This window comes from Myiozetetes cayanensis, unplaced genomic scaffold (assembly GCF_022539395.1).
Source record: "Myiozetetes cayanensis isolate MyiCay16 unplaced genomic scaffold, myiCay2020 scf14, whole genome shotgun sequence".
In the NCBI taxonomy this organism is placed as follows: Eukaryota; Metazoa; Chordata; class Aves; order Passeriformes; family Tyrannidae; genus Myiozetetes; species Myiozetetes cayanensis.
In genome coordinates this window covers 9,808,273-9,824,067 of record NW_026087048.1, presented here as the reverse complement: position 1 = coordinate 9,824,067, position 15,795 = coordinate 9,808,273, and the positions used below count along the sequence as shown (strand labels likewise).

Genomic DNA, 15,795 nt, shown 5'->3' with positions numbered 1-15,795 from the left:
CAAAGGTTTGGTGCACAGGGAGGAGTCAGTGTAGAAGTGAGCTTGAAACCATTTCTCATTTGAGGGACACTTTTCTAATAGCTCTCAGAAATCTAAAACTCATTATATGCTTCTCCAGGTAAGTACTGAGAAGCACTGGAAAGAAATCCCACTATACTAACTTTCAAAATAAGTGAGCTTTTTTTGGTAATAACACTTAGATACTGGTTTTTAAGTTGACAACTTACAGCAGGCATGAATATGTTTGTTCCTCATAGTTCTGAGACAGTATCTCAGGAGCTGCTTTTTGTAGCAAATAGTATCCCTTCTTATTCAGAATCTGGAGTATTATTTTTAAAAATGGAAATTAGATTAGTTTCTGACACAACAAATAATGACTATCAACAGAACTTGAACCTCTTCCTCGTAGGTTGCTGTTCCAAGCAAGATCATCATGTAGAATCTTCTAAAAAGGACTTGCCTCAACGTAAACCCCTGCTGGGTTTTTGCTTTGGGAGGTGGGAATCAAAAAAGAGCAGCAAAACTTGCTCTTGGACTTACAGTGTGACAAGAGCAAACGGCTTTACACAAAGGAATCATAGTTATTCTAAGTCCTAGAAATAGCCTTTGGTAATTGGAGGTCCTTTTTGGCAAGTAACAGAACGGAAGAAACTTAAATGTCAAGCTCAGCTTTTCCAACACATTTAAAGCTGCACTGGTGTGATGTGCTCCTCGCTTTGGCCTGGTGAGCCAGCTCAGGAAGGTCTGGGTATACAAATGCAAGGACACGTTGTGATGAGGGGTAGGGAACAGCAACAACAACAAAGACTAATAAGCTTATCATGCACATGAAGGGAAAGACTTTACCCCAGACAAGGATGAATGGACTTATTGTTTCAGCACTGCCAAGTCCAGGTAATGATTATCCCATGGCTGAAGGAATTCGAATGCTTTCATACTACACTTTATTTTGCAGTTCATTGTGGGGAAAATGGGATAAAATATACAAAATGTGTAATGTTTTGGGCCTATTTCACTGCAAATGGTTAGTTCTAGACAAGGACATAAAACTAATACCAATAAGATTATTCTGATCAGAGACTACCAAGGAGAAGAATGAATATCTTAGGTCTACAAAAGCCCCACCTTTCTGCTGCTGAAGCACTACTTAAAGCACAGTATTTCATACCTTTGACCTTTCAGCCAAGAAAATCTAAAAAGAACACTGACAGCTACAGGAAAAAAATGTTTGAGAGCCTCACAGCCCTTTTCTAATTCTTATGTAAAGTGGAAAAATAGTCATTATTTTTTCCCTTTTTGTTTCTGCTCTCCTGTGCCTGTTCTTTCACCTAAAACGTTTTGAGTCATTTAAGAGATTCCCACACTTATGGAATCAGGTTCAGGACAGATTCCAAAAGAGTTCTCTCTTAAATGGACAAAGCTGAACTGAAAAAAACAATTTGTGCACCGCTTCAATAATTCATACAGTAACATATTTATAGATTTGTCAACAAATATTTCAACAGCATATTTCATAGCACTTACTCTACAGAAGTCATTTCCAAACAAGTTGTTATTTAGCTTAAACACTGTATTGTTTGCTCTTAATATAAGAGAGTGGAAAAATTGGCTGCTTGAAGATCAGCTAAGGATCAAAGTCAGAATTTCAGCTTTGAACAGAAACACAAGTATTTGGACAGGTTGTAGAAGATGCAATAGTAATATCTTTGCCTTTTTCAGGGGTCAGAGTGGTAAGTCACATTGAAATGTATGAAATCAGGCTCTCAGTATGAAATCCTGAGCCACATGGAAGATGGATTTCAGAACATTAATGCAAACTGGCAAAATTGGCCCTTTTAGTTTAGGTGAGTAAAACCAAATCATGAACTTATTTCTTAATTTATTAGAGTATAATCAAAACATAAACAACATGTTCTTATTGTTGAGGATCAAACATCAACTGCTCAGCCAAGCCAGTCATGCACATTTCCCCATTATGCAAATTCACTGCCTGTAAAAATAGACAGGAGGATACAGAAAAGCTGCAATAAAACTAGAAATGTTTTTATGCAGTCCTAAAATGCCACTTCTAATTCAAATGAAAATTTAGAAACAGTGTAACACAAAAAAAAATATAAAGCGTATTCAAGTAATTCTCAGTTCTTCCCAGTAGAACCAAAGCCACCTTCACCACGATCCGTATCATCCAGAGCCTGAAAGACAACAATTAGGATAAGCTGGTTTAGTGCCTTTACTCGCTTTTTGTTTCTGTACAACAGATATTGTCTAACATGGAAAAAGGTACATTTTACATTCAACAGGAGCTATGACTGAAAAACCAAAAAAGTTTTATAAGACACTTGGGAATACTTTCTGCACAAGTTTAAACAAATGCCACATTGTGAGACAACCACTTCTAGTATAGACTGAAGTGTTTCTCAAGTACCTGTTAACTCTGAAAACTACACACCAAAAAAAAAAAAATTCCACCTACGGGTGAGCAAAGAACCAAGACTTTCATTCAGGTAGCACTGCTGCTATGCAGTTATAACACTGAAAGTAATTTTAGCAAAGTATTTATCTATATCATCAATTTCATCTTATATACAAATATCTTTAACCATTACTCATTGAAAATAAAAAATATTTTCTCTTGGCAACTTACTTCGACTTCTTCTAGCTCAGGATAATAAATGCGTTCACAGATGAGCTGGGCAATTCTATCGCCTTTTTTAACTGCAATGAAGTTAAAATATTATTGGTTCCTTTAAAAAGAGTGAATAATCAATACAGAGTTTAGACAGTCTCCTTTCAAGAGTATCAGGATGTAATAAAAGTGAAAGCACTTATTTGAAACTTAGTTAAGGAGATGTTGACAGCCCCAGAAAAACAGAGGTAAAGATAAAATTGTGCTTAGTCCTTTTAAGGTGAAGTATCAGCAGCTGGACCAGCTCAAGGCACTTCCATTCATTCCTGCTGCCATCCTGTGGCATCTTAAGTGTCACTCTGCACACGTAGTGCAGAGATGGAGAGACAGCTCTATGTATAAGGTGGTTCCTTTTGTGAACTAGGCCCAGGAATTTGGGAGGAAAAAGCTGAACTGATAAAAGGAAAACAGGGTTTCTCACTAGTACCCAACCTGGTTCATAGAACTCCCCTAAGAAGCTTGTGCTGTGAAGAGGCAGAAGGGGCAATATTTTAACTGGGCACTGAGGCCTAAAACTGACTGCTTCCAGAGAGACGGCATGAACAAGGAAAATTCCTATCTTTATTAGTTTCCCAGCATCCTGGAGAAGTTTTTATCCCAAATACTGCTCAGCTGAATTTTCTTTTTTCCAGAGAAACTTAAAACAATCTGCACTTCAGGACAGATTGAGAATCTAAAGCTTAGCTAAATAGGTGTTTATTTGGTTTGGTTTTGTGGTGGGGGGGTGTTTTGGGGGCTGGGTTTTTTTGCATGCTGCTTAATTTGCTATGAGTGGAATCTTTTTGTATTCCCTTGACAGGACTAAATTAAGTATATATGTTTTTATTAATTGAAAGAAGAAAAATGTTCTTAGCTAACTCTAACTCTCCATTAACTTTTAAAGAAAAGGTTAATTTCTCATTCCCAGTCAGATGGCTGAAAGCAGGCTCTGCCAAGCTCAACAATTACCTTCAAAAGTCTCCTTGCCAAAGTTGAAGAGTACTACACCAACATTTCCCCTGTAATCCTCATCAATAACACCAGCTGTCAGGAGAAAGAATTCAGAGGGATATCCAGTTAATAAATGTCAGTATATCAGATCACTAGATTAGATAATGTTTAGATTAATAACTCATAGCAGTATCTCATACTGACACATCCTTTATACTGCTCATGCACAACTAAACAATACATATGCAAATACTGAGACTCTAAAAATGCTAATCAGTCTTGCAAAAAGAACTGAAAAACACCATCACACGTCAGGAAGTGTTTTACCACTGTACTACTAATTTTAGTTGTAATATCCCATCTGAAATCAAGACAGCTGGACCAGCTTCAGGCTCCATTTGTTCTGCTAACTTCAGCTCCTTGAGTGTCAAGCAGAAATCTGTTGTTAACTTTAACATTTCCTCTGAGAGCTATGGATTTGCAGAGATCCAAATCCTATACCTCTGGCAGGGTAACAGAACTGGAGCTTTAAGAAACTGATTGTCATTCAGCTATACTGAAGTATCAAGACTGAAAACTAGCTTGCTCTTATATTTTGTATAACTGTATTAACTACGTAGTTCAGAAGATTATCTACCAATGCACATTAATATAATTATATTCTGCTTCTTTGGAGTTTTTCTCTCAGATAAAACATTTCCAGTAGGAAACCTGGAGTTTGGGCCTCCCAAGTATGTATTTTGAAGTCTGCTTACAGAAAAAATGCAAATATTAAAATACGTGGCATTCCAAGCCATTTCCAGATTTATAGAAAGTACAACCCTTGGAGATTATAAACACCACAGGAAATTGTATTATACCTTGGAGTTTTAATATTGAACCACAGGATGCACCCCTAAGAATAGCAAACTGTTTTTTTAATTAATTTCTTCATCTGTGTGAAAAAACTGCAGTCCCTATGATCCATAATAGTTACTGTACAATCTCTGCACTAGTTCCCAAGTTAACTTGCTGCTATTTAACTTATACACAAGTGCTTAAAGGGAACCCAACCACAGAGCTCTGTCAAAAGTGAACAAAACATAGGAGTGCTGTGTATGTACATTTTTCAGAAGCAAAAACATTATTCCAGTGCTTTCTATTATCCCTTTTCAGTATCATTGCTCTACATTCTCTGTGTAAAAGACCATTTGTATGTTACTGATTTAATTCAGTCAGATCTTACACTAGACTGAAAAGAACCACATAGAGATGTTTAGTCAAAATGGAGAAACCAGTATATAAAAAGTCATCTTTAACACCTAAACCAAAAAATAACTCCTATAGCAGGCATTGCCTACAGAAGTATGATAATGTAACTGTTCTAAAAAATCAGTAATAACTTTATCATTCAGCAAGTTTAAAAATAATTATGTTGCACTGGCTCTCTGAGGTGTTACCCAGTCATCTCCTTTTGCCAGACTACCCATGGAGCATTACTTATTTGTGAAATTAAGGAACTTCTGTGATCCATATTTACAAAGTCTTAACAAAAATAACAGAAGTCTTACCACCAACATCTATGAAGTGCTTTGCAGCTAAACCAGAACGTGGTGCTAGAAAAGAAGAAATTTTTTTAAGTGTAATAATTTATCTTTTCAAAGACAGTATTTATAGGTTATGTAGAGTGTTTGCATAGTTATGGCAACAAGAATTGCTTCCACAGTCTAAAACAAACCTGATTTTACAGGAATTACTGTTAGAGTTTATATATATATATATTAAACAAAATGACAGCTGCTACAGGCTACAGTAAAATTGCAATTTTAAGTGATATAAGCATATCTTTATTTAAGCCAACAATTGCAGAGTAGGTTTCTCCAAGGAAGGCAACAGGAACAGACAAAGACTGTCCAATCTTGGCTTATTTTTGGTGACTACCACTGGTTTGGCATAATCTCAAAAGACTACGAGGCCAATCCATTTAAGTTATGATGGAAAACAGTATTTGGCAAGCAATTTACTAAGCACTATTTTACACAGATGAATTATGTGCAGGGGTTTGGGGTTTTACTTTCCTTAGCCTACTTTGATGACACTCTTCAAAATTTTCAGTGGGATAAGAGAAAGGCACACATGTGTTCCTTTCAAATAAAAGGACGTGGCAAACTCTGATCATGCTCTTCCACTGGAGTAGCTATTGCTTTTTTACCTGATGAATTCATACATAATTCATAAAAAGAATGCACAAAATAAACAGAATATCTCCTCAGGTTCTCTCAAGTATTCTGTCACAAAAAGAAGTCAAATTCTGCTTCACTAGTATTCTTACTTTGGGGTTAATTTTTAAACATCCAGGGATGTATTTGCTGTATGTTCATTATCTATTGGTCTTTGTGATTCAAATTCTGAAGAAATAATGATCTATTGCAGAGCCTCTAAAGTTGCATGTAGATTATGACCTTTTTTGCTAATCATCTTTTTGTTACCTGCCATACACCAAACTTCAAATGTGTTTGACAAGAAATGTCTGTAAGAAGGCCTAATAAATCACACAGCCACGTGGCAGCTCTTTTTTTGTGTAGACTAATTCTGAAAGCTGAAGATGGTGTCAAACCTGTCCTAGAATGACTCTGCAGCCTTTTTATAGCTTCTTTACTTACCTACTCGGCCATAGCACCCAGAAGGAAGTGCTATTTGAATGTCTGTTTTCACTACAGCCTTTTCCATGGGTGGTATCACACAGTCATAGGCACTACATTAAAGAAAGAAACACTCGTTTATAGAGAATATTTTTAAAATTTTCTTCTCTATAATTTAAGGTAAAAAATTACCAGAATTATTCTGGTTGGGAATTTATAAAATGGAACTTACACAAAAATTTTTACAGATTCCTGAACATAGCCAAAACCATTGAACAGTGGTTATAAATTCACCAAAACCGAGGTCTGTATATTAACTCACATGGTTTCCAGCTAAGAGCATTATCAAACTGGCACCACTTCCTTGGCCGCACCCAGCAGCCAAGAGGGAAGCAGAAAAGCACAAGCGCTGGCAAGGAGGGCCCGCGTGCACTACCACTTTTTTTGTTTCAATAGTGAGGCCCCAATGCTGGTACCAACAGCAATTCTTGATGATGTGTCCAGCCTGGCTTTTGGCCAACGACTGCATCGCCCTCTGATGAAATCAGTGATGGAGCAGGGCTGGACCACAGACACCTTGAGATGAAGGGCCAGGGATGGAGGAGCAAGGGAGAGAACGACCAGGGCAGCTCTGACCTCCTCTCCTGCAGGGCCGGCGAGCCCCCCGGAGGCTCCGCTTAGCAAGAGGCCCCTGTGACCCTCTCAGTCGCCGGAGCCCCGCGCCCAGGTCTCGCCGAGTGGGGCGGCATCGCCATCGCCCGGGTGCGGTACCCCCAGACCGCCACCCCCGGATGCGGCACCCTCACCCTCACCTGTACAGATCGTAGCCCGCAGCCCGCGCGGAGCCCCTGGAGGGTGTGAAGGCATTCTCGGACAGCTTGGTGAAGCGGAGCCGAGTGCTGTGCTCGCCGGGCCCCGAGCACTTCTGCCTCTTGCTGGAGGACGGCTGCGGCACGGCCTCGGAGGCGGGCATGGCTGGGGGACGGGGAGACGCCGTGAGGGGACTGACAGAGCCCGCCAAAACGCGGCACGGCCCACTGCGGGCGGGGACAGGGGGGAGAACCGGCCCGTCCGCGGCTGTTCCGTGCGCGGCGCACCCCCAGTCGCACCCCCACCTCCCCTCCCTGTGAGAATGGCCTCGTCCAGCTCCTCCCGTGCGCCCCGAGCCCGCGCGGAGGGTCCCGCGCGCGGCTCTGCCCGCCCGGCCCGCAGCGCGCGCTCAGCGGGCGCTCCCCTCACGTCCCCAGGGCCGGGCAGGGTGCGCTCCCCGCAGTCCCCGCCAGGGCCGGGCAGGGTGCGCTCCCCGCAGTCCCCGCCAGGGCCGGGCAGGGTGTGCTCCCCGCAATCCCCGCCAGGGCCGGGCAGCGGGCGCTCCCCTCCGCCCCCCTTACAGCGCCCGCGGGGCTGCAGGAGCCGCCCGAGGAGCCGGCCCAGCATCGCGCCGCTGCCGTGTGTGGAGCGCCGCCCGCCAGCCCGGCGCTGCCCGCCGCGGTCCGCACCCCCCGTGGGCCGCGGGCGGAGGCGGCAGAGCCCCGTTCTCCTCTCGGCCGGGCCGTACCTGCCAGCGCAGCCCCTCTGGCGGCGGCCCGGCCCGCGGCGCGGGGCGGGAGCGGCGCTGGCGGTGCCGCTGGGCGGGCGGGCGGACCCCGCGGCGCGGGCGGCGTTGCCGGGGGGACGCGATGGCGGCTGCACGGGCGGGCGGGGCTGGAAGGGGCATCTGGAGATTCTCCAGGGTAATCCTGCCCTTAAAGCACATTCAGGTAGAGCGGGATGCACAGGATAGAGGGAGGAGCAGACTCCTCCTTCAGGAACGGTCAGGGCCAGGACAGAAGCGTTTGCTTTATGAAAGGGAAACAACCCTTGTCGATGCTGTAGATAGGAAAATCTATCAGTGCTCGGCCCCTCCTGTTGTTCTGTTTTTGTTCTTCTGTCATTGAAAACCACCAATAATTTCACCGTCTTTGATTTTCATACTCACTGCCCTCTTTTGCCATCCCATCTATGATGTACTTTCCCCCTCTATTTTTCCTGTCTTTATCTTTGTATCTATATCTATCTATTTATCTCTCCCTATTATATATATATTATATAGGACTAGGGAATTTCTTAATTCCCCCATAGCACTGTGTGATGTGGGCTGACAGAACTCTTATCCATTGGATTCATAGTTTCAAAGCTGTCCTCGACGGAGGTATTTGTCTCTGCAAAATAGCTGCAGAGTGTTGGAGTTCTCTTTGCTACTCTTAAATTTTGTACACTTTTATTTGTGGTTTTTTTTGGTTTGTTTTGTTTTTTTTTAGATCTAAGTGTATGTGATTGTCTCCTTGCTATGTTGCATTTTTTAAGTGCAGCCAGATGGCAGTGAAGCCTTTGCTATGCAGTTCAGTTACAAAAAATATTTTGAAGCATGCCCTAGTTTGGGCTTCCGTTTATTTCTGTTCAATATTTTCAGTCTAAATAGTATGAGGTGTTTGAGTGAGAATGCATATGTATCACAGATCTGTGTGAAAACACTACTTAAAATATCTTATGGCTTCTGATGTAAGCCATCCACAAACTGAAGTTTATAAGAATTGAGTTGTATCAAATGAATATCTAATTATAAATGGGTTTTTTTAATACAAGGAAAAGTTTATAGAGGTTTCAGCTGCATTATAGTATAGAAAAGCGCTAATTTTATGAATGGCCAGGCTCTGCAGGGCAGGCTGGGTTCTAAATTGTGCTTAAGTTAGCTTGGAAGTCCACGAGTAATAGATAGGAGGACTCATTGAAAAATATTATTAAGGAGAAAGGTGTCAGCTGAGTGACACTTTTCCCCCAAGATCTTTACAAGAAAAAAAAAAAAACCAAAACAACGAAAAACAATGCGTGAAATCTGGGCAAGTTTGCCTTGGTCCTGGGAGTGTATTGCTTGCTCTGTAAATAGTTGGCCAACCTTCCTGCATTCTTGATTGCTGATTAGTCCTGCTCTGCATTTGGCATTTCTTCCTGATTTTGGAAGACAATACCGAAATAAACTGGAATTATTTGCCTTTTTATCTCGATTGAGAGCAGGAGTGGAGGCTGCTTTGTTGTCCACAGAAAGAAACACAGAGCTTCTTTCGCAGTTAATAATAAAAAAAATTCTCTCCAATGAAGTTTTGGTGTTAAAATGAGCATTTTTATTAGGAGAAAACTATGGCTTTAAGCAAGATATTTCCCAGCCCAGTCTCACGTAGAACAGCTGTGTCTCTCACAGTGATTAAGGTTTGTAATTTAAAAGGCTGTTATGATGAGTGTGTTTATAATGAAGCTCTATTTTTGACTGCATGTTTTGCTGTACAGTGTGGGGGCTGTGGAATTCTGCCATTGCTTTTTACCCCATTCCAGACAACCTTAGTGTTTTATTTTCTTTGAAACTGAGTTTCCTCTGATGAAATTCCAGCAGTGGCATGACTGTGGGCTGTTGCTCTTGTTATTTGTGGAGAATGGGAACTACAACTCCCTGTATCTGTTTGTTGTTTCCATTTTTCCTTGCATGGCCAAGGCCAGTGTGAGACGTTCCCTCAGCAGCGCTGGCCACGCAATCTTGATGGGTCACACAGCTGCCAAAGGGCCGTGCCAGCGAGGTACCAGCATCAACACATGTCTAAAACAGTGGCCTGATGTCTGCTGAGGCACACTGTGACAAAACCTTGACTTTCCTCATCTGTAGCTCATTTAGCAAAGAGCTGCAGCACTTCAAGGGTTCACTGACCTGCCAAAAGTTGCAAAGGGGTAGCAAGGGAGAGAGAACACGATCTTGGAGTGATCTACACTCACTTGACTGAAGTCCAGTGACAGCCAAACAACCAGAGGCAGAAGGCTGAGGGAGACCCCTGAATTTCAAGCTAAAAAGGCTGAGGGTCACTCAAATTCTCTTCTCCCAACTTTGCTGATAAGTCAGGGACCTCTACCTTAGGGGAGGTGACAAACAGGTGAGGGGAGTTAAATCAGTCAGTTATAGCTAAAACTGCAGCTGTTTCCCTCTGTCTACAACTTCAGTGCTAATTCACGTTACCTGTTGACACATCTCTTGCTTGTGAACTGCTGATCAGTTGCTGAAACTGTTTTCACGGTAAGGATCTTGAAATATCACGTGGAATCATAGAAGAGGGAAAAGATGATGAATGTCCAGGTTTTCTGAGAATTAAGGGCAACCTGTTATATTTTGCCTATCCAGGGAGGCTTTTGGTAGGACTTTTCAAAGATGTAATGAAAATTGCAGAGGTTTAAGACTGGTGAAAATTACTGTGGATGTGGCTGGAACTTTGTACCTTGTGGTTGTGATGATTAAATGGGAACTCCTTTGTGTGTGAAGTGTGATAGCAGCATGTTCTTTGCAGTGTGCCTTGCAGAGCTGCAGTTTATCTTCACAGTGCAGTGCCTTTTTGGTTAGAAAACTTTTCTGCTTGCACTGTTGTTGCTGAGTTAAATAAACAAACACCCCAACAAAAGTAATCTCTGTTGGGGACTGAAAAATCTACTGAAAGGCATGTTGGAAGAATGATGTTCTGGACAGCATAATTTGGACTGTGCTCTAGGGGTTATGTGATCAAGCTGGACAGCTTACCAGTGGTGGTAAAAAGATTTAAGGAAAGCATAGTCTCTGAACTGTGATGAAATGCCTTCTGTGATACCTGTCAGAGCTCCACTAACGTTAGGAGGGAAAGGTGAGATTCACTGATGAGAGGAGCGATAGTGGATCATTTTAACAGGCCCTTAGGCACAAGCTTAGCTGTGTAGGATGCCTGGGCTTTTAAAGAAAATTCAAAATACTCTTTGTTCTTGCTTCATAGCAACAGTATTTTCACACTTTAATGTCCCTGGTCACCTTATCTATGCTTGCTTTTGTCGTGGCTGATCAAACCAACCCTAAATTATATAAACCTACAGAGTTGGTAGTGTGATGATATAAGCTCAAAATATACTAGAGAGCATTAGAGCTGTATTTTTTCTAAAGGTGTCAAATGTGTTATGAGAATTTAGTTACTAACATGATGATTAAAATTTAGCAGTTGTTTTATGCATAATTTATATAGAAGTGTTGGTTACAGAGTGAGAAATGAGGTAGGTGGACTAACAAAATTTTGCAATCAAAGTTGCAATTTAAGATACTCCATAATTAGTGTGCTCTCCAAATTGGTCATGCACACACTTCAAGAGTCATAGTGAGGAACAAGAAATGCTGCTGTGTTTAAATTACTTACGAATTTGTGGAAATAATACTTTTGGGTAGTTAAGAACTGTTGCATTCATAGTTTGTGCTGCTCATTATAAATCCCATAACACTGTTGTGTGGATACATCTTCTAATTAATCACTGTAGTCCAAGCAAGGAGTTTTACAGAAAAGTTTATGTTAGTACTTAGTTTTTGATGACTGTTCACTTAGCAAAGTATCTCTTGGGATTTATTTTTGCAATGCCCACAGCATTGTGTTCATGAGAGAGAAGTGTGAATAGCATTGAAAGTGCCATTGCTGCTTTATTTTGTGCTCATTTTCTTCTTGGGTCTGCTTAGGTCCCCCAGAACAGTTTGGGTCAATGTTCCCCGTAGATTGAGAATGGCAGTACTTGGCAATACTTAGGAAACAATCTACTCTCATGTACATAATTAAATGGCTTAATAGAGGTGTGTGGTTCCTCCGGGTCCTTTCACAGATTGTGGTGAGAAACACACTTACAGAAGGCCTAAGTGGAACCTCCCTAAAAGTTCTTTTCTTTGCATTGCCTGGGTGCCACATGCAGATTATACCTGTGTGGTGCCTGAAGTAAGATGGAAAGGACAGTGACCATTGCAATTCTACAAAGCTGGAAGGACCTGAGAGCACGTAACAAGCTCCAGTATCACTGCCAACGTCACTGTGAGGGATGAGAATAATCTCCTTGTTTTGCAGGGGCAGAATGAGAGCTTTGGTTTGCTCAGAACTGTGCAGGAAGTCTGGTATATGGAGGAAACTCATATATCTGTGTAATGCACTTAAACTGCAAAATGATCCTTCAGCCTGGTTATAAATGTGTAAGAAGGAGCGAAGGAAGAACATTATGAGAAAATATCAGTATTTCATATCCTGCCTTTAATAGATGGAGAAAATAAAGCATGGGTTACTGGGCTGCATTACCATGTTCTGCTGAATTGCTGCTGTTGAACTCAGAAAAATATGAATATCAAATATTTGTCATTTTTGTAGATGTAGTGCTAGATCCTCCCCAAGTTAAATTCTAATAATTCAAGCAAGATGGAAGCTGAGGCTGCTTTAAAATATATATTTAGTGAAATTCAGTGTTCCCTGGCTTTCATGAGGTTTAGATGTCAGTTGATCTCTGTCAGGGAGTTGCAGAACTACAGAAAATAAATTAGCCATGTTCCTTGATGGGCTTTAATTTAAATAATGCTTACGCATAGGTTATGGCTTTCCCCATTAAAAAGAGAAGCTGCTTTTCTTGACAGCCAAAATTATAAAGTTCCAGAATGTTGAAGAATAGAAAATAGAAAAATTACACAACTTAATGGATTTCCTTTATTTTAAGTTAGTGTATAATTAATATTATTTAGAAAGTCAAAAAATAAGATAAATCTTTTATATAAATCAAAAAATAAGGCATTCAACTCAGTTAATGAGTTTTTGTTATTTTCTAATCACATAAATCACTGTACATATTATCCCAAAGTATAATGTCAGATTGTATTAACCCTAATATTCCTAGCAAAAATTGCTAGAATATTTATTATTTTACTAATTTCTTTGTGAAATTTACTTACCACATTTGATTATTGCAATCATACATTGTATTCCATGTCAGAGCTTAAAAATTCAATATCAAGTCTTGTCATGTAGAGTCCATATTCTTATAAAGGTGAGGTTTTTGTTTGTCAGTTAATTAGAAGTGTTACAGTTAATACAAATTAGCAGAACAAATTAAGTAAAAGCATCTGCTGTAGAAATAGGTCTTAATTTGGCAATATTACAATCAAACAGCATTGCAGGCATTCCACTTGCATTCTGTTAGTTTATGGCTTTGACCTGATGGATGCCATACAGGTTTTATTCTCTCTCACAGGTTGGTGCATTTCATTTTAATCCTATTTTGTGTCTATTAACAACTATGATAGTGCAATCTGAAAGAAGTATTTATTTGTAGATTTAATGAAATTTATATTGTAGCAGTTAATTTTGGCTTTCTAGGATTAATATCAAATAATTTTCATTACTCTATAAAATCAAAGGAATTTCTTCTTTGTGCATTCAAATATTTTCTGACTCATATAATATATAGGTAGATTTTCCTTCTTTTGCCTGTACTGGAGTGTAACACCAGCAGGGACCATTTCCATTTTTTGTCTAATTCTTTGCTGTGTTGCTTTGGAGTTTTTAAACAAAATTCTGTTAATTATTTAACTTTTGGATTTGTATTAGGTAAGAATGTCTTTAATAAATCACTGCCATTACAAACATGGATGTTGAGATCAAGCAAGGCATATTCTAGGCACTGATGTTTTCCTAGGAATAGAAAGTCAGTACATTTTTGTGGTTGCCTCTGACCATTAGGACTGGAGGAAGGTTCTTGGAGAGAATTTCTAGCCAAGCCAAATACAGGTAATCAGACACTGCTCCTTTTCTTGCCACAGGGAGGCTCCTGTTTAGGCAGAGGAAAAAATAAAATTAGCATTGTGAAGGCAGGGGTAGCTCAGGTAACATGCTTCTCACTCAATATTAAGTAGAAAACTGTTCCTATAGAACTCTGATATAACAAACCCACATGATTGTTTTAATATCATCAAGCACAAAACTACCATGAGGCCTTAATTTGGAAACTCTTGCTCCCCTGGTTGTACTGGACATGAACTGCTTGTGATTGTAACCTTAAACTGGTAAAGAATATTTTCGGGGTCATAAAGCCCACACATAATATGATATTTTTTTTTTTAAAAAGGATAAAAAATACAGTGCATGGACAGTTTTGCAGTCCATCAGCCTGTTTTCTGATCTGTAATTACCGTGAGATGGGAGTTTTAAAGTGGGGGTCAATTTATGGTAACATGATGTGATCACCCCCTTTTTGGAGACTGAATTAATAGAGCTGAAGAGGTTTATCTGCACATCACAAATGCAAGCTAATTTATTGAAGCTGTGTATAGAAAATGTGGCTCTAACTAAAAATCCATTCTGAAAATGGCTTGCTTTTTTGGTAATTTTATTGGTGGCCCTCTTTACCTTTATATAATTGCATCATCCTAACTCAAGTTTCAAGTAGATCTTGGCTAACAACTCTATTTCTTACATGCAAACCTCCTTTTTCTAACTTTGAGTTTGTAATAGTTGGGAGAAAAAAAGGGAAAATATGTGTTTTCTGCAGTCAAGCAAGCAGATGTAACACTCAATGTGCAGATTGGATGTGAAGATTACATTTTTGACAGGTTTTTCATGAGTAGGGATTTCTTTTAAGCTACCAGGAAAGATTCATATTCAGTGTAGTCTCAGAGAATTATCAGTCCAGATGCAAGTCCTTCAGAAGGTACTCAAAAGGTTGGTTTTGTGCTCAGTGAAGTAACCCAAGGGTTTCTGTTGCTCCAGTCCAGAAAGCCTTTACACACTATTCTCAAAGTTAGAACCAAAATGCTGGCACTCACAGGACAATGATGTTGGCTGCTCTGGAATGCTCTTGTAGGAGTTCATTCAGACGGACCTGGCGGTAACTCTGGTTAAAACAAGGGAAAAGAAAAAGGTCAGTCCAGTCAGTGATCCTCAGTTTTGGTGCCTCATGGACTTCTACACTGCCCCTTGCAGTAACATTTTCTGCCGTTGCTTTGGCAACGTTGGACCTGTGGTCTGCTCTGTGGTCCAGAGCGATGGGGATGGCAAAACATGAGGCCAAGCCGTGCTTCTTGATCACTATAGTTATGTTGGGGCCAGAGTTGTTCACCCCTGTGTAAGGTTTCCTGGGGATGGGGGTTATTTTTGTACTGACACAGTGCATAGATGGTTATTACTTTGAGATTAAGCCTTTATCAGCCAGGCTCAGGCCCTCAAAGTTTTTATAACTTAACACAAGTCATAGGGAACAAGAGACCAGGGCAGGTTTGTGTAAGATAGATGTATCTTAACTGGTCTTGTGAATTTTTTTCTCTTTCCCTGGAGAAAGTAAAAAGCTGGTTTTTCTCTGTTCACACCTTAACATTTCTTCCTCTGCAGAAATTTTTACTGTTCTTTTACATGTTATATAGGTAAGAATCCTCGTAATTTAGCCAGTTGTTATCTCATGAGAGTCATCCTAGGATATCACCCTTTATCTGTGCTGCCAGGTTTTTCTCTATTGAATTTTAAATGTGTTCTAATGTCCTCTGTGAAATTTCCAGAACTGCCGTACTTTTGAAGATAAGGGGCAGGCCTTTCCAGGTGTGTAAGCTAAAATTTTTGTTGCTGTTCTTGTTTTATAGAGCAACTTGTCATTTTTATGTTGCTGACTTTTCAACTTAGGGGGTATTTTTCTGGTTCTTTAGTTAGTGACCAAGCTTAATCATGTATTTTCTTTCTCTTG

The 15,795-nt window shown here is 40.4% G+C and overlaps 2 protein-coding genes across 3 annotated transcripts in view; both read right to left on the bottom strand.

The window, feature by feature from the left end:
* Positions 1-1,859: 1,859 nt before the first annotated feature.
* DUT (deoxyuridine triphosphatase) lies at positions 1,860-7,871 on the bottom strand. The gene is made up of 7 exons (XM_050309673.1): positions 7,796-7,871; positions 7,050-7,212; positions 6,259-6,350; positions 5,167-5,211; positions 3,635-3,709; positions 2,645-2,715; positions 1,860-2,192 (listed from the first exon to the last, which is right to left on the bottom strand). Exons 2-7 carry the CDS (start codon positions 7,208-7,210, stop codon positions 2,136-2,138), a joined length of 501 nt encoding a protein of 166 aa, XP_050165630.1. The 5' UTR covers positions 7,211-7,212; positions 7,796-7,871; the 3' UTR covers positions 1,860-2,135.
* Positions 7,872-13,101: 5,230 nt separating this feature from the next.
* SLC12A1 (solute carrier family 12 member 1) overlaps positions 13,102-15,795 on the bottom strand; it is a 44,071-nt gene continuing 41,377 nt past the window's right edge. For both annotated transcript variants that reach the window (XM_050309118.1, XM_050309117.1), the window contains exons 25-26: positions 14,888-14,955; positions 13,102-13,893 (exon numbers count right to left, since the gene is read on the bottom strand). In XM_050309118.1, the coding sequence (XP_050165075.1) occupies positions 13,758-13,893; positions 14,888-14,955 (204 nt within the window). In that variant the 3' untranslated portion in view covers positions 13,102-13,757. The remainder of the gene's footprint in view (positions 13,894-14,887; positions 14,956-15,795) is intronic.